Source organism: Hyperolius riggenbachi, chromosome 12 (assembly GCF_040937935.1).
Source record: "Hyperolius riggenbachi isolate aHypRig1 chromosome 12, aHypRig1.pri, whole genome shotgun sequence".
NCBI lineage: Eukaryota > Metazoa > Chordata > Amphibia > Anura > Hyperoliidae > Hyperolius > Hyperolius riggenbachi.
In genome coordinates, this window is record NC_090657.1 from 168,925,206 (window position 1) to 168,949,952 (window position 24,747).

Below are 24,747 nucleotides of genomic sequence, written 5' to 3' on the forward strand. Positions count from 1 at the left end.
AATGGAGACAGAATAAAGAGGCTGTGAAATGAACATTTGTATGTATTGTTTTCATGCTGAATAGCTGGCGTGCTTTCCAGAGGTGAAAGATTTGCAGGAAATCGAGGAGCGGAGAAAACAACAGGACAATAAACGGATCAGAGGAGGAGAAGACAGCTGCACTGATGTGTTCAGAACTAGAGCAAAGGTAAAACAGGGTCTCTTTCCAGGACTTACTGTAGGTAATACTTTACTGACAGCTGAGTTTTACACAACTCCCTTTAAACTGCGGTCATGGAGAGGGTGGTCTTATAAGTTTAAAGAGGAACTTGAACAAAAAGGGGGAAAAAATAAATACAGTAAATTGCAAAGTGAGATGTTAAAAGATAGAAGAGATCAAGAATTGATTGATATTTGCCATGTTATTTGTTTATATTGCTTGATCCACAATCAGCCTGCAGGTCATCATCTTTACTACTGGCACACATGAAAATAAACTAGATAGCACCAACTGCCATCTATAACCACACCCCCTAACAAGGGGATAGGCTACAAGTTATATAAGATAGATGGATAGATAGAGAGATACATATGCACAGAGGGAGATACTGGTTGCTTGGCAGTTGTAAACATCTGTTATTTCCCACAATATCAGTCATACAGATCACCCTGATTATCTATTCGAGAAAAGGTAAATATTTATCAAGAGAAAGGCGGTATCAGCTACTGATTGGGATGAAGATCAATCCTTGGTTACCGTTCCTCTATAATGTCCTACTATATTATATACAAAGGAAGAAGGCTACCTCCAGATTGTGACCAGCAATAGTAGATTTATTTCCTCCCTCAGATCCAGCTGCCAGAGGATATAAAAATGCTTCCACCAGTAGCTGCATTGTGAAAGAATGTGTATGTTCATTGGGTTGGTGGGTCTTCACACAGATTTCACCGATAAAGGAAAATAAAAGGTGCGCAGTTGATTCCAAAGTTTGGATTTTGACGCTTTTGCTTTTAACTCTTCAGATGAGGCCCAAGGAGCTGACATTGCAAACAGGCCATCATTAGGCTAAGAAAACGAAACAAAAAACAGATCAGATACATACAGCAGAATCATTATCAGAAACAATCTGTAAAATTATTAAAACAAGGGAATACACTAATGAACTCAACACTAAAACGTCTTGATGACCAGAGTCCTGGACGACCGCAGAATCCTGACCTTGGTAAGAAAAACCTTTGCCAGCAACCAGCCAGGCCAAGACACCATCCTGTGGATAGGAGAACCATTGCCACAATCTACAATCAAGAGACTTTATGAAAGTAAACACAAGAGGGTTGAGGATGAGGTACAACAAACCCCAAAATCCTCATCAATAGGTAGGTCAGGTCAGACTTAGCCAGACATGTAAAAATGCATGCCGAGTACTCGAACAATCTTAAGACAGATTAAACTAATTTCCAGAATATACCAGAATGAAGGGAAGAGAAGACTGTGCAGCAGGAAAGGAATGACTCAGGAAGTGAAGCTTGCCACATCATATGTGAAACGTGCGATGGTATGTATGACTGCCAATGGAACTGGGTCACTAGTATTTATTGACAATATGACTGCTGACAGAAGCAGCGCCAGCGGGGTGGATGCTGGAGTGCGTAGGGCCATAGATCTGCTAAGTTTCAGCCAAATCAGACAAATCCTGCAGAATTCATAACATGGGGTTTCACGCTACAGATAGACCATGATCCAGAACACTCTGCCAACACAACTCAAGAATTACATTTGGCCAAGTGTAATATTTTCCAGCCACCCAATTATAAACATGCATGTCGCTCACTGAAGACAAACCTACGGCAGAAAGCAAACAAGCACCTGAAGTCCTCTACAGAGAAGGTCAGCCAGAGTATTGCCAGGGAAGGAACCAAGCATCTGATGGGGTCCAAACAATCCATTAACTTCAAATCTCCAGGTTCTGCTAAAAGGGTCTGATGATCCCCACTCCACTGTTGCCATGACGGGCTTAAACCGAAAAAGAGAATCTACCATTTTCAAAATCCTTCACATTGTTAATTGGCGCTGTGGTAGAAGGTAACAGTTTAATCGTGAATACGTCTTATGGGCTCTTGGGGGGGGGGGGGGGGGGGGGGATGGGGGGAAGGTGCGTCTGGAGTTGTACTATCAACAAGCTTGAGAGCATGCAAGGCAGTTCTCAGTTTATCCAAAAAAGAGAAACACCGAGAGCCCAATATAGTGTAGTATGTATTGGATTTGATGGATAGTATAAGTAAGTAAATTGGTACTCACAAACCAGGGTTACATAATAGGCAACTACTGTAAATGCAAGTGGGGAGCAGTGTTGCCAACTTATCCCTTTAATTACTGAAGGAATTTTACAAGTTTTGTGGCTAGGTAGACTGATTATGTGTAAGTAGCCCCAGAACATGTATAACTTAGATGTGTCAGTAACTAAAGGGATGAGTTGGCAACACTGGTGGGGAGATTCAGACCTGTCCCCACTCAGGATTAAGAAGTCGCTCTCTGTAGATTGGAAAGAAGGGGGTATATATCACCCCTCCACCAGGGGTGGACACAAGTATCACAGAAAGTGAACAGAGGCGCCAACAGGATAAAATATGCTAAAAACGTTAAAATTGCTGAGGAGGCAGTGGTGGACTTACCTCCATGAGGCAGACATGAAACTGTTGGTTTTCAAAAAGCATAGATTTATTAATGTACTCTATAAAGAACTTGGATAAACTTTATTTTTCTTTTTTGGAGTATCTACTATCAGGCCTTTGCATTGCGTTTGGCTCGCGTGTCTGCCCGCAGGGGCTTTTTTTCCGCTTTTTTTTAAAGCGTTATCTGGCGAAAAGTAAGCGCTTTTCCAGAGCACTTCCGTCTTTTGATCCAGAATTTTTTTGGGAATATATACAATGTATTTTTTTCTTTTAAACCACTCACGCAATCGCTTGCCAAAGCGATTTTGTGAGCGTTTTGCGTTTTTCCTATAACTTCCATTGAGGCAAATCGTCTAAAAAATGGTCCATGCAGCGCTTTTCAAAGCGGATCGCAAACGAACTGCTCTGATACGAGCTTTATCATAGAGAATCATTGCACAAGCGCTTTCAGGGCGATTTTCAAAAAACGCTGGCGCTTAAAATTAAAAAAAAAAGCCTATAAAGTGAACAAGGCGTTCTCTATATGGGGATTTGGAGGCATATGAGAGGAATCGGCACAGGAGACTTGGGCGCAGGATACAGCCTCTATAGCTAAACCTGCTTCTGCCCAAATTGCCATCAACGTTAATTACTATTCCCTCTCCAGGCCGCCATGGATGGTGGGGAATGAAATAATTTGGCTTCCAGCAATTGCTGGAGGCTGAAGTATAGTGTTTTATAAGTAACTTCAGCTCAGTCTTCTGACAGCGCTAAAGTTACTCCCTGCTGCGCCCAAGTCTCCTGCGCTGGAATGGCAGTGTTCGATTTGGAGCGAGGTTAAAATCTCCATACATTACAATCTCACCTCTCCCATGTTTGGAAACTAGGTTGAGAAAATTAAAAATAAATCTAATTTGGTCCACATTAAGTACATAAACATTTGACAAAGTAGTCGGAATTCCTCAGATTTAACCTGTTAACACTCATCAAAAAAGGAATTTTTAATATCAAACTATTTTGGGACTAAGAGCCCTTTTCCACTAGCAATCGCTAGCGTTCACGCTGAACGCTAGCGATCGCTGAATCGCAAAATGCAGGAAAGTTCCGGTGATTGCGTTCACGATTTTGCTATGCTGTAGTGTGCATAGCAAAATCGCGGCAAATATCGCTCCGCAGCGCGATCGCGTTTGAGGCAAAAACGAATCGCTGTAGTGGAAATAACCTACCGCGATTCCTATGTTATTTAGCAAACCGTAGCGATTTAAAAAAATCACTAGCGGTTTGTGATTTTGCGATTCAGCATCGCAAACACCGCTAGTGGAAAAGGGCCCTTAGCGCCTCCCGGCGCCCCACTGCGGGCTGTGGTTTTCTAAAGCGCTTTTACAGAACGATTTTTAATTCACTCCCTGACACAAGTCAGGAAGTGAACTCTTTGACCCGGAAAAGAATCAATACAATGTATTTATTCTTAAAATCGCAAACGCAATCACCGCACAAAGCGATTTGTGAGCGTTTTGGCTTCTCCTATACCTTCCATTGTAGCAAAATCGCCCTAAAAATGGTACATGCAGCGCTTTTGTGAACGGAAAGCAGACAAAATGTGCTGATATGAACTATCCCATAAGGATTCATTGCAAAAGGTATTTTAGGGCGCTTCTCAAAGTCGCCAACGCTCAAAAAAATACCCCACAAAATGCCCTAGGTGTGAACAAGTCCTTAGAGAACATTGCTCTATTACAGGAAGAAGGTAAACAGACACATTCAAGCACACAGAATTGCCCACATTGACAGTTGAGATGGCTGCTCTCATTGATGGCTGGTGCGGAGGGTAAGAACCCTAACTTGCCAACCTGTGTCCTGGGACCAGGGCCGGCGCTACCATTAAGGCAAAGGAGGCAGCTGCCCTAGGGCCCCAGAGCTTGTAGGGGCCCCCAGTGGCTACAAGAGGAAAAAAAAAATTTCAAAATCGGCCTTATAGTTTTTGAGAAAATCGATTTTAAAGTTTCAAAGGAAAAAAAAACACATTTAAAAACCTGCCGACTTTAATGGTTAATAGCAAATACACCTTAAATGCTAGAAACCCTAAATTTGCAGGGTATGTTAAGGAGATCACTAGGAATAAGAGGAAATTTTTTTTTTCAAAAAGACCTTATAGTTTTTAAGAAAATCGATTTTAAAGTTTTGAAGGAAAAAAGTATACTTTTAAATGCGGTAAATATAACTTTTAGTAGCAAACCTAACGGTAGTGTAATTTTACATGCATCAAACGAAAGCGCAATAAATTTCCTGACGGGGTTTCCAGGGGGTCTATACGCAGCCACAGCGCTTTGGCCAGGGATCGCTATACAGCCGCAATATGGCTGTATGAAGATCCCCGGCATTTTTTCTTATTTTCCCAATTTTTTTTTTTTATGTTTAGAGTGTGAGAATTTAAAAAAAAAATGGTGGGGCCCCCCTCCTGAAACTTTTTAACCCCTTGTCCCCCATGCAGGCTGGAGTAGCCAGAATGTGGAGCTCCGACCGATTGGGGCTTCACACCCTGACTATACCAGCTGCAAAAAAGGTCTCTTAATGCCGATTTTTGTTCCGGGGTATATGTTGGGGGTGCCCCCCAGGTTTATTTTGCCCTGGGGCCCCATTGTTGCTTAAACCGGCCCTGCCTGGGACACTCTATACACTTCTGTCCTGTTAGTGGGTTCTAATCAGGGGACATACAGAGAAAGGCGAAAGCAGCCAAATCCCCCTCCTTGCTCCTCCCAAGCCAGAGGAGAGTGACAACAGCTATGGGGACAAAGCAAAAAGAGTAGTAACATATAATGGACATTTAAATGGAAAACCTGCTCAGTTCCACTGAGCTTCCTCAAGCTCGTTTGGGGGCAATCAAGCTACTTTGTACTCCCATTCCTCAATATTCATTGCAGGTAAACAAGACACAAAACATTTCACGCTTTTCTCCTTGTGGACTCAAAGCGCCACAGCTGCGGCTACTAGGACGTGCTCTACAAGGCAGTAGCAGCATTAGGGAGTCTTGCCCAAGGCCTCCTCACCGAATAGGTGCTGGCTTACTTAACAGGAAGAGCTGAGATTCGAAACTCAGGTCTCCTGTGTCAGAGACAGAGCCCTTAACCATTACACTATCTGGTAAATTAAATGTGTAGAAATAGTTGATGATCAAAATCTGAGGGTAGAAGTTTGGCCATTTAACTTCACAATCAAGGAGAGTGGATGGCCCCATCTATAGGGGATCCCTTTCTGTTTCGGAGTATCCAGATTTGGCTTAGGGCTCCTCTTTTCTTTATCGTATGAAAGGATACATCCTGAAATAGTTCAGTTGGAAAGTCTCTGAACTTCACTGACCTCTGACATCCAGCCTAGGCCATTATTTCTTCTTTGGCTCAAAGAAATGAGCCCTGCACAAAGCATCTTGTGTATACCCTTTAGCCTGTATTCCTGGTTTACCCACTCAATGGACTCAGTCTATTTCTATCCTGGCTGATTGCCCCCAAATTTCTCTAAACAGGATTTCCTGCCAAGGGTGTTAGCTCTAGGATGGGGATCTCTGATGCAATGTTGTTCCATCTGCATCAAGTCATCTAGTTTGGACATTGAATCTTGTAGTTGCATATTGCAGTATTTAGGAGTGTTGGTGGGTGCATTGGCAAGTGTACCCAGTTTGAAAATGACTTTTTCTAGTGATTCAACCCTTCCCGCTATCTCACAAACGTCATATTTGATTGGTTTAACTCCTGTCATAGTATCTTGGACTACTGTGAATAGATGTTTGATACAGAATGCAACCGAGGTGATCATACTAACTGAATCCAACTTCACAACTTCCTTTCAGACTTGCAGGAGCTGCAGCAGCGATTGGACTGTTTTTTTCATTGACCGTGTTTTCTTTGACAAGGCTGTCCTCAGGGGCGAAGCAATAGACCATGCAAAGGATGCAGCTGCAGGGGGGCCCAGAAGCAGCAGGGGGCCCTGTGGGGGGAGAAGTTTCTTTTCCCTGTCCTGAGAGACTGACAACTAAGAGCATGGAGAGAGAAAAAACTGCCTTCTGCACAATTGTTCGAATGACTGCATTTGCTCAGCCACTGATAAGGAATCATACAAAGTTTTGCAGACAAAGATTTGTAGACAGTCCCTTTTCAGGGTGCAGCAGGGTCTTGTGTACAGCACTGCTCTACTCCTGCCCCCAACCTCTCTACGCCTCTTCAAGTGCTCTGCACTGTAATGATGCTGGAGAAGTCTGCAAAGCCAGTTCTGCTCCATCAGAGGTGGCCAGAGTTAGTGTAATAAGCTGGGAGCCCACACGTCCATTGGTTTTCTGTATGCGTTTTCTGCACGCCTATGTGTGAAAACATGCACGTTTATCACAGAAGCTAATGTAACGGATAGAGAAAATGCCTGCAGTGCTTCATTTCTGTCTGTCTTTATCTGCAAGGGGAAAACATATTCAGGAGGAGAGGGGGTTGGGGGCCAATTCAAAGTTTCGCAGGGGGGCCCAGTGATTTCTAGTTACGCTCCTGGCTGTCCTGCTACATTTCTGGGAACTGTGCGTTGCACATAGGCGATTCGCACAACTCGGTGATCCTTTTTTTGTGGATGAGAACATCAGAGCGTGACATAAGCTTTGTGGATGGTTTGTCCAGATACTGGGCACCGGAGATACTATGTGCCTCTCTACTTGGCACCTCTATGTACTGTAACTGCCAGACTACAGTTGAGACCCAATATGTTTCAGAAAAATTCAAGTCAAAAGTTCAAAACAAACTGATTAAATATTTGCTTATGCCCGGCTTAGGATTCATCCAGATGATAACCTATATTTTCCCACTTGCCACGATTGCGCCGTGAGCCATCGAGAACAATCACACCAAAAATAATGCAGCACGGCGATTGCGTTTTGGGCAGCACGGTGGCGTAGTGGTTAGCTCTCTCGCCTTGCAACGCTGGGTCCTTCTTTTAAATCCCAGCCAGGTCAACATCTGCAAGGAGTTTGCTTGTTCTACCCGTGTCTGCATGGGTTTCCTCCGGGCACATCGGTTTCCTCCCATATCTCAAAAACATACGGATAGGTTAATTGGCTCCCTCCTAAATTGGGCCTAGACTGCAACACATACACAATACAATACAATACATACATAGACATAGGATTATGGTAAGGAATTAGATTGTGAGCTCCTCTGAGGGACAGTTAGTGACAAGACAATATACTCTGTACAGTGCTACGGAAGATGTTGGCGCTATATAAATATTAAATAATAATTTGGGAAAAAATGGAAGCTGGGTAATGGTAAAAAAAAAAACAGATTTACATGTAAAATCACGGTGACGATGCAATTTGCAAAACGTGAAAGTGGAAAAGCAGCCGTATGTAGAGGATTGAAAATGACCCCCCAGCAACCCCATACCCTTTCAGCCTGAAAAGGCTTGTAGAATCAGCTGCCAGCTTCAGAGGAGAGGACACCCCCTGTGGCCAGTGCGGCAAGACTTCCCAGCCTCTCTGTAGCCTCTGGCGATTAAACCTAGCTATCGCAGCCTATTGGGGCAACTGCAGCCTGTGCAAGGATGAACTACAGATGTGGCTGGCACCCTAAACTTCCCCCTCCAGGAAACTACAAACCCCCACCGAAAACACCGCAAGTGTGCTGGCTGGCCCTTCTGTCACTCCTCCCTTACTTCCATTGCCCAAAGTAGGTAGCTACAGATGCCATCAGGGCCGTCGCTACCATAGAGGCAAAGGGGGCAATTGCTCCAAAGCCCCAGAGCGTATTGTGGCCCCCAAGGTGTCTCCCTACTAAATTAATTGAGTTTCCTTGCCACACCTTTGAAAGAGTAGCATCTCACCTGTTGGCGGCACCACATCCGGCAGGCACCACATCCGGCAGACACCACAGAGGAGTATGCCTGCTAGGACAGGCGAGTTGCTACTCTGTCAAAGATATTGCAGGAGCATTGGAGAGCACAGTTAAGTTGGGGGGGTGAGTGGGTAGCCTAGTAGGAACCCTGTTGGGAAATATGGCTGCAACAAAGGGCCCCTAATGCTTCTTTATGGTCAAGGAAAGGTGGGTGTCTGTCAGGAGGGCCCCTGGGTTAATTTTGCCCCAGGGCCTCATTGTTACTAGAACCGGCCCTGGATGCCATTTAGTATTAGGTAGCCTGAGGTACCCTTATTAAGTAGCTAGAGGTGACCCAAAGTATTCGTATTGCACTAGCACCTCTAGCTACCAGAGTCAGGTGAGTAACCTCCTACGCTCCTCTTGGGACTATCTGCATCAGACACCTGTAGGCACATGCCTACAGTACCTTATGGTAAAACAGGCCTATCAGGAACCGGCCCGCGGCACGCCTGCGTATACGGTTCTCGACTGCGGGTTTGACCAGATCAAGCGGGGAGCAGCCTTATTCGAGCTACAAACAAGGCTGGGACCTCTCAAAAGCTCCTTACTGCCACCACTAGTGGTTTGCTAGACATGTTCACTCAGCTGTCGAGTGCTCAATACGCAATCTGCGTTTTCGTATTTGGGTCAGCTTTGCGCTTAGGCCGAATACGAGAACGCCACGCACACACACACAGTTGCAATCTTACACTGTAGTGAAGCAAAACCACTAACAGTCGTTCCGAACGATACTGTTAGACTTCCCACTCGGCTGTCGAGCGCAGAAGTGCCCCATACACACAATGCAATTACAATTTCATATGGTAGTGTTGCTCAAGCATACAATTAGGCATGGACTAATACACAGCTACACTGCAGTCTCCTCTAGGCCCTAGTTTCTCAACATGCAGTACGCGTACCCCAGGGGGTACTTCTGATGGTTCCAGGGGGTACTCAGGCTTGATATACTTGACCAAGAGTAACAAATTTAGAGTTTTAGAAAATTATAAATCCTATATAAAACACCAAATTAGTATTTTTTTCTGATTAAAAGCAACAGCAAATGCTTGGAAATTGTTTAGAACCAATTATCATGTACTATGATTAAATATGTATTTGTTAAGGGGTACTTGTGATAATATTTACTATGCCAGGGGGTACTTGGTGAGTACAGGGTTTTATAAGGGGTACATACCAATAAAATGTTGAGAAACACTGCTCTAGGCTATGAGTGTTAGTTTAGTACAGCAGAAGTCAAGCTTATTAAATAATAATTTAATATTCCAGGAAAAAAGTGGAACAATGCAGACCAGAATATATACAAAAGATTACAAAAAACAAAATAAAAAGTTACAAAATTAAGAGTTACAAAGATACACACAAAGCGATTTGCTTACCAAAATACAGGGATCCAGATAGAAGAACCTTGGACTTTTGTGGACGGTCACAGCTCTGGCTTGACCAGGAGCCCCTTAGCTTGGGCCGGGAGTCCAGCTGCAGCTACCGTCAGAAGAGGACTGATTTTAGGTATCTGTTCCCGGTTTTTTATAATGGAAGATTTGCCTTGAGGCTGTAAGCCTGTTTGGACGGGGGGAACTAGATTTAATTACATCCTCAGACATAATTTGATTTCCAGAGATCTAACATCCACATGTGAAAAATGTACTATAGCCCACACACAACAAAAAACTTCCTTAACCTCCAATTTCCCCCAGGTTAAAGTGTATTTTAGTACATACATGAAAAGACTTCCCTAGTCCACGTTACAGGTGACAAACACATTGTTGACAGTATTGGCCTGATTAGCCATCTCCTAATTAGAGGCTGGGTAGACAGTTCCTAATTACTATCCGGGTTCCTTTGCCTATTGAAGGTGACTGGTCTATTCAATGAAGACAATGGCAGTTCCCTTGATCTCTGCCCTCAATGCAAATTTAATCTACATACAGACATTATCCAGGTGACACCTTCCAAAAGCCAGACTGGCTGACATACAATCCCATATGATACCGTAGTACACAGCAGACATAAAAATGGGAAAATAAAAATATATTACTGTATTATCCTTAACAGCATCAGCACCCCAATATATCACCACGAGGCCCTTCCCTTCTAGCACCTGCATGAGGCTTTAGAGTCGCTGGCCCAGGATGGGAACTGGTTAATGGAACAGTTTTCCATTTTAAAACAACATTCTGTCTTCCAATTAGGCCAAAAGCGGTTTCCAGGCAGGCGTTTTAATATGACGGGTGTTTTCTCACAAGCTCTGAGCTAATTATTGATCCAATGAGCTGATATCATGAGTACGATAATCTGTTCGCCGCTGTCGGCCAAGTGGGAAGAGCCAATCAGGGGGCTGCCATCTGTCTGTCTTCTCCAAACATGGAGCCAGATTTGTTCCAGCGATTCTGCTAATTCTGTGTCGGGTGAAATTGGAGCAGCGGAGATGGCGCTACACACGCACGGCGTTCTCAGCTCTGTGCGCCGGCTGTCTCGTCACCATCAGTATTCACCAATTTGGGGAAGATGTCAGAATTTCCCTGTTCATCAGGATGAATGACTTAAGGACGAGTAATCACGAATCATCACCTGTATGCGAAATCAGACAAAGCTGCAAGAAATAGTGACGCCAACAGTGATCGATTTCAGAGGAGGCCGCCACTGCTGAGAAAGGTTACAGCGGACCTGAACTCAGAACCCCCTCTCCTCTAAAAGATAAGCAAAAGCATGATAACCTTTAAAGAAAAATATTTCTTTTTTACAGCGGATACAAATCGTGCAATAAATCTGCGGTGTGTCTACTTCCTGCTTTTACGTTAGAAGACATACTGTTAACATCCTGTGTTTACAGATTAGCTGCTCTGCCAAGGCAGCCAGCTGATACAGCTGAGAGAATAAATTAAACTTTTAATTAGTCACAGATGAGGGGGAATTAGACAGGCTAAACTCTCTAAATACATACAGGGTGCATTTCTCTAGGTTTTCCTTCAATCCTGTGCAAGAGTTCAGGTCCATTTTAAGATTAAAAAGATACTCAAGTTTTTGCCATGATACAACTACTCTTAATCTACCCCAGAGTAAATCCATTTGTTAAAACAATCCCAGATGGGGGCGCATGCGCGGCGCGAGATGAGACAGTAGCTCATCCCGTTTGCTCCGCTCCGGGGAGAAGCCCATCACTGAATAAAACTTAGCGACAGCCCGGTAAAGAGAGAAATCCGAGTTGTAAAGACCCCAGGACACCGTAAGATGCTACAGGGGCAATCTAAAGGGAAAGAACAGGCGGTAAAGTCCCTGGATTTCTTCCGTCCGAGAGGAGCCCAGGCCTCCAAGATGGCGCCGAGTAAGCAGATGGAGGACAAGAACATATCAGAGGAAGGTACGGAAGATGGGCAGGAACCAACATTCTCTATGAAAGATATCTATGCCATGATAGCAGACCTTAAAGCCACTTTCCAAAGTGAAATAAGATCTGCGGTCTCCACCATCTCGGCGCAAATAGATGACTTAGGAGCCAGGACACACGCTCTGGAAGGGAGAGTAGACGGCATAGCGGACACACTGCTAGAAATCCAGAACAAGCAAGCAGAGCAAGACGAGAAAGATGAGGCGGTGGAGGAGAAACTTGAGGACATGGACAATCGAGGAAGGAGGGATAATTTAAGGATTAGGTCGGTACCGGAGACGATTACTGATATTAAAAGTTTCGTCACAACACTATTTTCAGCGCTACTACCTGACGTCACTGAGGAACTTTTCAGAATGGACAGGATTCACAGAGCTCTAAAGGCTCCCCGAAACGGTGAGTTACCCAGAGACATAATTTTAAAGCTTCATTACCATGAAACAAAAGAGGGAATTCTAAGGGCGGCAAGAGAGCTGGGTACAAACGGAATTGGGGACTATAAGGTGCAGATATACCCTGATATTTCGCCTATGACACTAGCAAAGCGGAAAGCTATGAAACCTGTCACTTCAATCCTGCAAAAAAAAGTCATCCAGTATAAATGGGGTTTTCCCTTTTCATTATCTTTTAAAATGGGCTCGAGGCGCTTCATGGTCAAAAATCTACAAGAGGGCCTGAAGATTTTAAAGGAACATGACCTTTTGGAACACAACATTATACCCCAAATGGACACATCCAAGACAACTAAAAGGATACAAAGAGACTGGCAGGAAGTGCATCACCCCTCCTCCAAGAAGACCAAAGAGAAACCTGAGACGCCATCAAAAATTCCCACCGCTGCTAGATCGTCAGGATCTGTGAAATGAAGCAAGAGGGTCTAGCATGATCAGGACTAAAGGTTCTTCACAAACGAATCATCTGGATGAGATATTACAAACGGTCTTATTGTTTTTAGTCTCCAGGGGTAATAATATATAGATGTTAAGTCACCATATACTCCCCCTCCAGTAACTACTATGGTATTTCATGTTACTGAACATTGTCTGGACGCCAATTCTCGGGCTAAGTTAAGCTGACAAATATACAATAGGATAAACTTGGGCAATCCCCGGTTGTTTGCTGCCGCAACTGGTTCTCCAACTGAAATGTTGACATTTCAGATAGATGTAAAAAAACCCAGCGGTTATACACACCTTAGGGCAGTAATCCTAAGTAAAATAATCTTTAAAGATAGAATGCTGGAATATCTTTTATTTAGGTTGTATTATAGTTCTATATTTAGTTTAATGTTAGTTGTGTCCTCCTTTTTCACACTCTACCTTTCTGCTCTCATAAATGTGTCCCATAAGCTTGATTAGCATAGTACACCCCCCAGGAGGTACTGGCGACATGAAAGTTTTAACCCATAACACACAGGGATTTAATAGTCCACAGAAGAGGTGCAAATGTATGGCATATTATAGGAATAAGAATCCTGATGTAATTATGTTACAGGAGACACACTTTACCAAAAAATTTCAACCCTCCTTCTTACACAAGGATTACCCTACTTGTTTTTACTCAAGTCACCCTAGCGCTAAGAGGAATGGAGTGGCTATTCTTATTAACAAAAACCTCCCATTCACACTTAAAGAAAAATACTCGGACAAAGAAGGGAGAATATTGATTTTAAATGGGGAAATATCTGGGAAAAATATTCTGTTAGTATGTCTATATGCTCCTTCAACAAAGAACGGAGCCTTTTTTGCGGAGGTTTTAGATAAAATTAGAAGATTTAAATCACAAAACATGATCATTGCGGGAGGCTTAAATGTGACCAGCAACCCCTCCAAAGATAGCACTATTGCAGGGAGCAAAAGAGATAGACCTCAGCCTCCAAAATCCTTTTTTAATCTATGGAAAGAACTAAACTTAGTAGATTCTTGGAGAGAAGCGCACCCCAACAAGAGGGAATACTCCTTCTTTTCACATCCACATCTAAGTTCCTCGAGAATAGATTACATTTTTGCCTCAAGAGCCCTTATCACAGGAATGATAGACTCCAGGATAATACACACACCGTTATCAGATCACTCCATTGTCACTACCTCTTTTAAACCCTTACACGCTGCTCCTAACAAACCTAATTGGAGAATCCCTCCATTTTTTCTCTCGAACCCTAAAAACACTGAAATAATAGGGAAATATATCAAAGATTATTTTTCATTAAACTCCCAGACAGACATTCCAACTAACATAAGATGGGAAGCGCACAAATCTGTTATAAGGGGGCACATAATTTCACTCAATACCCACATCAAAAGAGACAAAAACAGGGCCAAAGAAGCTCTGGAACTATCATTACAAAAAATATACAATGATCATTCAAAATCTATGACTAAGAGCATATTGAGACAAATTAGCTCGATTAAGGAACAACTTGATGTAATGCTTACAGAAGAGGTAGCTTGCAAATTTAGGTGGCTCGGACAAAAGAACTATTATTTAGCTAACAAAGCCAGCTCCTCTTTGGCCAATAAATTAGTGGGCAAATTGAGATCACAAAAATGTATCCCCTTGAAGTTACCGAATGGGGGTCTTACATACAATCCAACTAAAATTACTAATATGTTTAGGGATTTCTACAAAAAACTGTACAGCAGCAACAAGTCATCCACAGAGGAGAACATAAAAGCATTCTTTGAAAATTTAGCACTACCTAGAATTACCCCAGAACAAAATGAAAGTATGAATGCTCCTATAACTCCAGGAGAAGTCTTGAACACTATAAATAACTTAAAACCCTCTAAAGCCCCAGGGCCAGATGGCCTCTCAGCAAATTATTACAAGACTTTTAAAGTTGAACTGGTGCCACAACTGGTAGAATACTATGAAGCTATCAGAAGGGGTAAACAGATCCTGACAGATTCCAATAGGGCTACAATAGTGGTGTTAGCAAAAGACGGAAGAGATCCAAACATTTGCAAGAATTATAGGCCTATATCTTTAATTAATGTGGATCACAAGATTTTGACTAAAATTCTTGCTGACAGGATCAATACTTTTTTACCAACAATAATAGACACAGATCAGGTGGGCTTCATAAAAAGACGACAAGGCCCGGACAATATCAGAAAGATATGCAACCTAATATGGAGGGCACAGCATATTAAAAAACCCCTGCTACTTTTAGCAGTTGATATTGAAAAGGCCTTTGATTCTTTAAACTGGTCATATTTATACGCAACCTTGCAAAAGTTTGGATTCTCTGGAGAGTTCGTTAACATCTTAAAAAATCTGTACTCAAATCCCTCTGCCTGTATACTGACAGCGGGATTTGTGTCGGAGGCTTTCGACATTAAAAGAGGGACAAGGCAGGGATGCCCTTTATCCCCTGCTTTGTTCGCCTTGGCTTTCGAACCCTTATTGGAATCAATAAGAAGTAACACATCAATTAGAGGACCGAGGATCCGCAGCCAGGAATATAAGTGCTCTGCCTTTGCGGATGACTTGTTGCTGACACTAGAAGATCCTTTTATTTCCCTTCCAAATTTACTAAAATTATTGAAGGAGTTTGGCTTGGTTTCAGGTTTGAAGGGTAACCAAGAAAAAACAGAGGCCCTTCCAATTCTATTTTTCCCCACAGAGGAGGAAAGATTGAAAGATAACTTTCATTTCATATGGAAAAATAATACCCTGAAATACCTGGGACTATATTTGACAAAATCAGCTGACGACCTCTACAGACAAAACTATCCACCTTTAATCTCCAGATTAAAGTCAGATATGATTAAATGGAGCAAGCTGAAAATATCATGGATAGGAAGAATAAATGTAGTGAAAATGGTAATTCTTCCTAAATTACTGTATTTATTCAGATCTATTCCTATGCTATTCCCCAAGGCTCAGATCAAAATCTTCCAAAAAGAAACTTTTAAATTTATATGGGGGTATAAGAAGGCCAGAATCAGGGCAAATATTATGTTTAAGACAAAACAACAAGGAGGTCTGGGGGTACCAAATCTACTCAAATATTTAGAGGCAGCTAGGGTCTCTCAATTAATAGGAGCCTCTTTTAGAGGCTATCAAGCAAAATGGAGGGATCTAGAGAACGATTATACACACCCATATAAAATTCAGGACATGATTTGGTGGCAGGAGGTGCCAAAAGAGATTCTAAAACAAGGTTCTCTTATCACACAAGACTCTTTAAAATTATGGAACTGCCTAAAGTTCAAGTTCAAGCTAGTCCCAAAGCTATCCAGATACTCACCTCTGTTCCTTAATCCTAACTTTATCCCAGGGTTAACGAGTAAAGACTTTGAGTGGTGGATTAAGTCAGGTATCACCTGCCCAGCAGATCTAATCTCGGGAGGAAAGTTATTGACTTGGCAAGAATTATACGCCAAAATGAGCATCCCAAAAGCTGAATATTTCAGATACCTACAGATAAAAAGCTATATGCTAAACAACGGGGAACAGATTCTCACACCTAACAAAATGACAATACTGGAAAAAACATACAAGAAGCATGATATTTTTAACAAGTCAATTTCTATTGTCTATCAATCACTCCATGAGGAGGCTGCTTCTAAACAGAAATACCAGTTGGACTGGGAGAAAGATTTGGGCCAAGAACTTTCAGATGCAGAATGGGATAATGTATGGTCTAAAACAGCAAAATGTTCAAGAAACGTCTCAATTACTGAAACGTCTGTTAAACTTCTCTTTAGAGCATACATCACCCCAGATAGATTAGCAAAATTTAACCCATCTAACTCAGCTAGTTGTTTTAGAGGATGTTCTACAAAAGGTTCTCTATACCACATATGGTGGGAATGCGTAAAGGTGTCCAACTTTTGGGAAAAAACATACCAGCTATGCTCTGAAATTATAGGGAAAAGTATACTTCCCTCCCCAACAAACGCCCTCTTAAATGTCTACTCCACACAACTCTCTAATAAAGAGAACAAATTCCTGCTGAAAGTAACTACAGCAGCTAAAGTCCTAATTGCAAAATTTTGGAAAAAAGATAATATTGACTGGAACCTTTTGATAGGTAAAATAAACGAGGTGTGCTTAAACGAATACCTGACAGACTTGCTTCTAGATAACACTACACACTTCTATGAAGTATGGACGCAATGGCTGACATCCCCATATGGGATATATCTTAACACCACCATGAAGGGATGAGTGGAAGGATAGCTTTGGAATTCAGATTGCTCACTTCTTCTCAATACACAATCTGGGCTACAAAATACCTGACCTGGGGCACTGGTCTAGGATTATAATATATTAAAGGTAGAGCTCGTACTTTTTTGTTGATGTTCTTTTTCTTTCAGGGACACTTCTTACTTTTTACCCATTTTTCTTCTTTTTTTTCTTTATCTTATTATTTTTTGTTATATTATCAGAAACCATTTTATAACTCCTTTTATACCCTGTACATATATACACTTTCTACTTTTCAGAGGGAGGACGTTACTCTTTCTAAACCACACAGCTTTATATAAATTGCACAGAGTTGGATAGTAGATGGTTCTACACACTCTTCCTATTAAAAGTCTTCAACTTCTGTATTTCGTATTATACGCTTTGTGTATTCATATATAGGTAAAGAATCACAAGATATTAGACTTGTATGAGCAACTATCAAGATATGCTAGAAGGTGAAGTGAAATACACTTCTAATTTCCAGATCTATATCTATCTTATATTTTTTTTAGCTTTCTAAAGCTTGTCTGATATCTGATGTTTGAAGTTTTTTCCCTTTTATATATCTGTAATGTGATTCTATATACAAATAAACTCGATATTTGAAAGTAAAACAATCCCAGATACTAGTTCAGCTTCCAAAAGATGACCTCCTCCATAAAAGAAAGAATCAGCAAATCAAGCTTAGTACCTATACAGATGCCCAATACCTGTCATATGTGATTGTTTCAGGTGACCGTTTCAAGTATGATCACTGTAAGGGATTACAGCTGAGCGCCCTGTTCTATGGAAAGGGGAGGAATGTAATGAGCGGAAGACAAGCTGGGGGCTAAAGTGATGTGGGCCAGTAAATCAGTGAAGGACCTGGTAGCACCTGGTAGTAGAGAGATTTATATATATATATATATATATATATATATATATATATATATATATATATATATATATACATACACACACACACACAAAATATATGTGTCCCCCTCAGAGACGTCACACAATACTATATCTATATCAATCTATCTATCTATCTATCGATATATATATATATACACACACACACACACACACACACACACACACACTTATTTGTTAGCGGGCGCATCCGGCAGGTGGCGACAAAACTCCACCAGAGTTACATTTTCCCCTACTATCCATGTCAGCCTGGAGGGTGAAAAGTAATTAGCGGCACCTGCCGGATGCGCCCGGCCAACGGATAAGTACACACACATATTTTATATAATATATATATATATATATATATATATATATATATATATATATATATATATATATATATATATAGTCAAGATTTTCCAGTATAAATCGTTTTCTGTTACGATTTAAAATGCCAGTTAAATATATCATATAGGAGACACACACAGTGATATTTCAATATTTCAGACGTGAAATGAAGTTTATTGGATTTACAGAAAGTGCGCAGTAATTGTTTAAATAAAATTAGGCAAGTGCATAAAAGTGGGCACTGTTGACATTTTATTATTTTATTGATTCCAAAACCTTTAGAACCATGTGAGGCAGGGCTATGAGCTGCAGCCCTGCCTCACATGAGTCTGTCAGCAGCGGATCTCCGCCTCTCCCCCGCCCCTCTCAGTGAAGGAAGACAGAGGGGCGGGGGAGAGGCGGAGATCCGGGCTGACAGACGCGTGTGAGGCAGGGCTGCAGCTGATAGCGCTACCCGGATGGCCCCCCGGGGAGTTTGGGGGTATTTAGTTAGATTAGAGCGGCGGGGATGTGGCGGTTTAGGTAGGGTTATTATGTTAAACACTTTTATTAAATAAAAAGATTGTTTTTTTGAAACTTCCCAAGTCTCTTTAAGGCTCGTAGTGGCAGACCAAAAAAAAATATTGGATAGACAGAAGCGATGAATGGTGAGAATAGTCAGAGTCAACCCACAGACCAGCACCAAAGACCTACAACATCATCTTGCTGCAGATAGAGTCACTGTGCATCATTCAACCATTTGGCACACTTTACAGAAGGAGATGCTGTATGCAAGCAGGGCCGGCGCTACCATTAAGGCAAAGGAGGCAGCTGCCCCAGGGCCACAGAGCTTGTAGGGGCCCCCAGTGGCTACAAGAGGAAAAAATTTTTTTGCAAATCGGCCTTATAGTTTTTAAAGTTTCAAAGGAAAATAACAAAACACATTTAAAAACCTGTCGACTTTAATGGTTAATAGCAAATCCACCTTAAATGCTAGAAACCCTAAATTTGCAGGATATGTTAAGGAGATCATTAGGAATAAGAGGAAAAAAACAATTTTTCAAAAAGAGCTTATAGTTTTTGAGAAAATCAATTTTAAAGTTTAGAAGGAAAAAAGTATAGTTTTAAATGCGGTAAATGTCACTTTTAGTAGCGAACCTAACAGTAGTGTAATTTTACATGCATCAAACGAAAGCGCAGTAAATTTCCTGACGGGGTTTCCAGGGGGTCTATACGCAGCCGCAGCGCTTTGGCCAGGGATCGCTATACAGCCGCAATATGGCTGTATGAAGATCCCTGGCATTTTTTCCTATTTTCCCAATTTTTTTTATGTTTAGAGTGTGGGAATTAAAAAAAAAAAATATGTGGGGGGGCCCCCCAGGTTTATTTTGCCCTGGGGCCCCATTGTTGCTTAAACCGGCCCTGTATGCAAGAGTGATGTAGTGAGGTTTCTCCGCCCACAGCACAAACAGAGCCGCTTGAGGTATGCTAAAAAACATTTAGACAAGCCAACTTCACTTTTGAATAAGGTGCTGTGGACTGAAAGTAAAATGTAGTTATTTGGGCATAACAAGGGCGTTATGCATGGAGGAAAAACAAAGCATTCCAAAAAAAACACCTGCTACCTACAGTAAAATATTTATTCAAGTATTTATATAGCGCCAAGATATTATGCAGCGCTGTACAGAGTATATTGTCTTGTCACTGACGCTCAGAGGAGCTCACAATCTAATCCCTAACATAGTCATATGTATGTATCGTGTAGTGCATGTATGGTCTAGGGCCTATTTTTTGGGGGGAAGCCAATTAACGTATCTGTATGCTTTTGGGATATGGGAGGAAACCGGAGTGCCCGGAGGAAACACACGCAGACACGGGGAGAACATACAAACTCCTTGCAGATGTTGACCTGGCTTGAGACCCAGTGCTTACAAGGCGAGAGCGCTAACTACTATGCCACCGTGCTGGTGGTGGTTCCAGCATGCTGTGTGGCCAGTACAGGGACTGGGAATCTTGTCAAAGTTGAGGGACGCATGGATTCCACTCAGTATCAACAGATTCTGGAGACCAATGTCCAGAAATCAGTGACAAAGCTGAAGCTGCGCCGGGGCTGGATCTTTGAACAAGACAACGACCCTAAACACCGCTCAAAATCCACTAAGGCATTAATGCAGAGGGACAAGTACAACGTTCCGGAATAGCCATCTCAGTCCCCAGACCTGAATATACTTGAAAATATGTGGTGTGAGTTAAAGAGAGCTGTCCATGCTCGGAAGCCATCAAACCTGACTGAACTAGAGATGTTTTGTAAAGAGGAATGGTCCAAAATACCTTCAACCAGAATCCAGACTCTCATCGGAACCTACAGGAAGCGTTTAGAGACTGTAGTTTCTGCAAAAGGAGATCTACTAAATATTGATTTCATTTCTTTTTTTGTGGTGCCCAAATTTATGCACCTGCCTAATTATGTTTAAACAATGATTGCACACTTTCTGTAACTTCATTTCACTCCTCAAATATCACTTGTGTGTCTCCTATAGGATATATTTAGCTGACATTTTTTATCGTAACAACCAACGATTTATACAGGAAAATCATGAAAATTAACAAGGTTGCCTAAACGTTCGCATATATATATATATATATATATATATATATATATATATATATATATATATATATATATATATATATATATATATATATATATATATATATTTATTTGAGGTGAGATTATTCACCCATTTTGTACGGTTTTAGAACCTTTCACAACGCTGGGCATCTCCTGTAACCCACGCCGATGCGGCCCGCCCCCATCTCTCCCCATTGCGGTGAACAAGCGCTGGTAGAGCGAAAAGGACGTCCGCAGGGGGACACAGACCTGGCACCCACTTAACCCGCTCTAGCATATAACTGTGTCGCTAACTGTAAGTGATTTTATCTTGTTCAAATAAACAACTTTAATTGCAGTGCCAGCTTTGCTTCACCTCTCCTCTACTACAAGTTTGCTATTTGCTGTATAGCTTGAGCACGCTATTTAAAGGGACCCATATCCTCACAGTCTATAGCCAATCACAGACGTGTCCAGTCTCTTGCTGCAGCTTCACAGAGTGCTGGAATCCCACTTTTCTCTATCTCTCTCTAATATAGATATATAACTAAACGAAGCAGGTCGAAGGGACAGCCCAGGGGGACGACTGAGGGAGGCAGAGAGATGGCCGAGGGGGGCAGAGAGATGGCCGAGAGGGGCAGCCGAGGGGGACAGGGGGAAGGCCAAGGGGGACAGACAGGCGGCAGAGGGGACAGAGGTACGGCCTAGGGTGGCAGCGAGACGGCCGAGGGGGGCAGAGAGACGGCCGAGGGGGGCAGAGAGACGGTTGGGAGAGACAGCCAAGGGGGACAGAGACGGCTGAGGGCGGCAGCTGAGGGGGACAGAGACGGCTGAGGGGGACAGCAGGGAGCAGGAGGACAACTGTGAAGGACGGATTCTCTCTTCCGCTAAGGGAATCCACATCTCTCCTGCAGCCACAAAGGGATTCCCCATCTCTCCTGCAGCCACTAAGGGATTCCCCATCTCTTCTGCAGCCACTAAGGGATTCCCCATCTCTCCTGCAGCCACTAAGGGATTCCCCATCTTTCCTGTAGCCACTAGGGGATCCCCCTTCTCTCCTGCAACCACTAGGGCAGTGGTGGCGAACCTTTCAGTTGCCGAGTGCCAAAACTGCGACCCAAAATCCACTTATTGATTACAGAGTGCCAACATGGCTAATTATACTGAATACTGTGGTTTTAATAAAAAAAAATAATTAAAAAACCCCAAACAACTCATACATTAAAGGCCATTCTACATTTAGAATTCAGCAATCACCCCCACGTAGGAAATGCAAAAACTATCCCCATATATAAAATACAGCCATTACCCCCACACATGGTGCTGGACTGCCTAGCCTGGCTGTCAACGATGCTGTGCTGGCCTGGCTGGTGGTGATGTGGTAATGATGCAGTAATTCTGGGCTGGCAAGTGAGGATCTGGCTGAAGGGCAGGAAGCTGGCTGCAGGGTGCTGGCTAGGGGTGGATGCAGGGTGCTAGCTGGAGCAGGTTGCAAGGTGCAGGCTGGGGCAGGGTGCAGGGTTCTAACTGGAGCAGGGTGCAAGCTGAGGCAGGGAGCATGCTGGGAGCAAGGTGCAGGCTGGGGTAGGGTGCTGCTAGCTGTGGCAGGCTGTGCAGGGTGCAAGGTGCAGGCTGGGCAGGGTGCAGACTGGGCATGGTGCAGACTGGGGTAAGGTGCAGGCTTGAGGAAGGTGCAGGCTGGGGCAGGGGTGCCATTACAGACCTCAGATCCACGGCAACCTCCTGGTCCTTGCTGTGTTCCCCCCTGCCGCTGTCCTCGCCTTAGCCCCGCTCTTTCAGTCACAGTAACAGACCTCAGAATCCGCAGTGACAGCAGAGCCAGAGGAACTGCAAAAGCTGCCCACGCCCAGCAAACTCAAAATGCAGGAAGTGACTGACATCACTTCCGCATTTGCAGTACACTAGAAGCGGGTTGCGTGTACCTCTCTGACTTGGCTGTTGGCCAGGATTCTGAGGTCTATTACTATGAGTGAAAAAGTGGGGCTCAGGCAGCGGTGGTGGGGACGGCACCGGAAGCACAGCGATCAGAGGTGGTGGCGTGCACAGCACGCGTGCCCTCAGATACGGCTCTGTGTGCCGCCTTGGGCACGCATTCCATAGGTTCGCCATCATTGCAACAGGGGATTCACCCTTCCACCTGCAGCTACTAGGGGATTATTCCTTCCTCCTGCAGCCACTAGGGGATTCCCCCGTCTACTGCAATCACATGTAGGAGTAGCTAGCACAGACACAACTGGGAGTCCTCTTTATATCACAGCTCCAGGCAATATTCCTATAATAGTAGAGACAGGCATGAAATTTCCCCCGGGGCTCGGAGGCAGATTGCCGGGTTCCTCCTGTCACCCCTGTGAGCTGCAGATGACTCTGCACACATAAATATAGAATAATGATTATTAGAGGTAGACTGGAAGCTGCAGCAGTAAGAGGTGTCTATCACAGCGCACCAGCCAGCATTGCACCTGACAGGCCTCTATGAGCCACAGCATGTTATATATATATATATATATATATATATATATATATATATATATATATATATATATATATATATATATATATATAGCAATGGGGTTAGCAGTGAGTCAGCCATCACTGGGTCTATAGACTGTATAATACCTCCCAGCTGACAGAATAATAATCTATATCATGATAAAAGCAGCAGCTCCGCCATCTGGAGATAATCATGCAATATTATAAGATTACAGACGTTCAGACGTTCGTTTCATGCAATAAAGTCCTTCAAAGAAAGATCAGGATGTATAAAATGTGATTACCTGTTCAGCCAATTGGAATCCAGCTTATTGATGTGATAGAAGCAGAACATCCATTCTTATTGGTTGTCATGGTTATTTTACTGCAATTTATTAGTTCCCTTGGGAATGGCACACTCTACCCCATAGTACTTAAAGGGAAATGACTCCTTTTTGTTGAGAAGAAGGAAAATCCTCCAATTTGATACAATATACTGGAATAATATTTTACCTTGCTAATATTTTTTATCTTTTAAATTATAAAATGGTCCTGTCTGAAACTGTCAAATTGGTGCTGCCCCCCCCCCCCCCCAATTGGTGCCCAAAGGTGTCCTGGATCTTCTGGCCTCCTACAAACAACCCTGGACAGAAATATGGCAGGTCACATTACACACAATGCACACATTTCATGCATATTATATGCAGCTTGAAAATGGACTAATCAGAATAACTTCCTATTAGTTTGTATTGGAAGCCAAATATATGGTAGGTGTCCCTTAGTATAGTAGTATAGGTATCCAGGCATAAAGTGTCCCCTGTATCAGTAGCCGGGCATAGGTGTCCCCTGTATATGTAGCCAGTAGTAGACGAATGGTTACAGGCAGCACCCAACCATCTAGATGCGACGTGCTATTAGTCGTTGTCCCTCTGTCTCCAGGAACAGCAAGCAGAAACTCCAAGAGAAGAGACCCAGCACCGTCTTCAAGTGTATTATAAGCTCTTTTATTTATTTAAAGCATCAGTCTTTCTGATGCTTTAAATAAATAAAAGAGCTTATAATACACTTGAAGACGGTGCTGGGTCTCTTCTCTTGGAGTGTATATGTAGCCAAGCATAGGTGCCCCCTGTATATGTAGCCAGGCATAGGTGCCCCCTGTATATGTAGCCAGGCATAGGTGCCCCACGTATAGGTAGCCAAGTATAGTAGCCTACAGTATAGGTGGCCAGTTATAGGTGTCTCCAGTATAGGTGGCCAGGTATAGGTGCCCCCTGTATATGTAGCCATGCATAGGTGCACCCTGTATA

General features: G+C 42.9%; 1 protein-coding gene across 2 annotated transcripts in view; it reads right to left on the minus strand.

Moving 5' to 3' along the window:
• PHACTR3 (phosphatase and actin regulator 3) overlaps nt 1-24,747 on the minus strand; it is a 199,290-nt gene that overhangs the window by 80,694 nt on the left and 93,849 nt on the right. Inside the window, exon 8 of one of the 2 annotated variants that reach the window (XM_068264248.1) lies at nt 889-1,045. The exons of the other annotated variant lie outside the window; for it this stretch is intronic. Coding sequence (XP_068120349.1) covers nt 991-1,045 — 55 coding nt within the window. The 3' untranslated portion in view covers nt 889-990. Of the gene's footprint in view, nt 1-888; nt 1,046-24,747 lie in introns of those variants that run through there. 2 annotated transcript variants of the gene reach the window in all.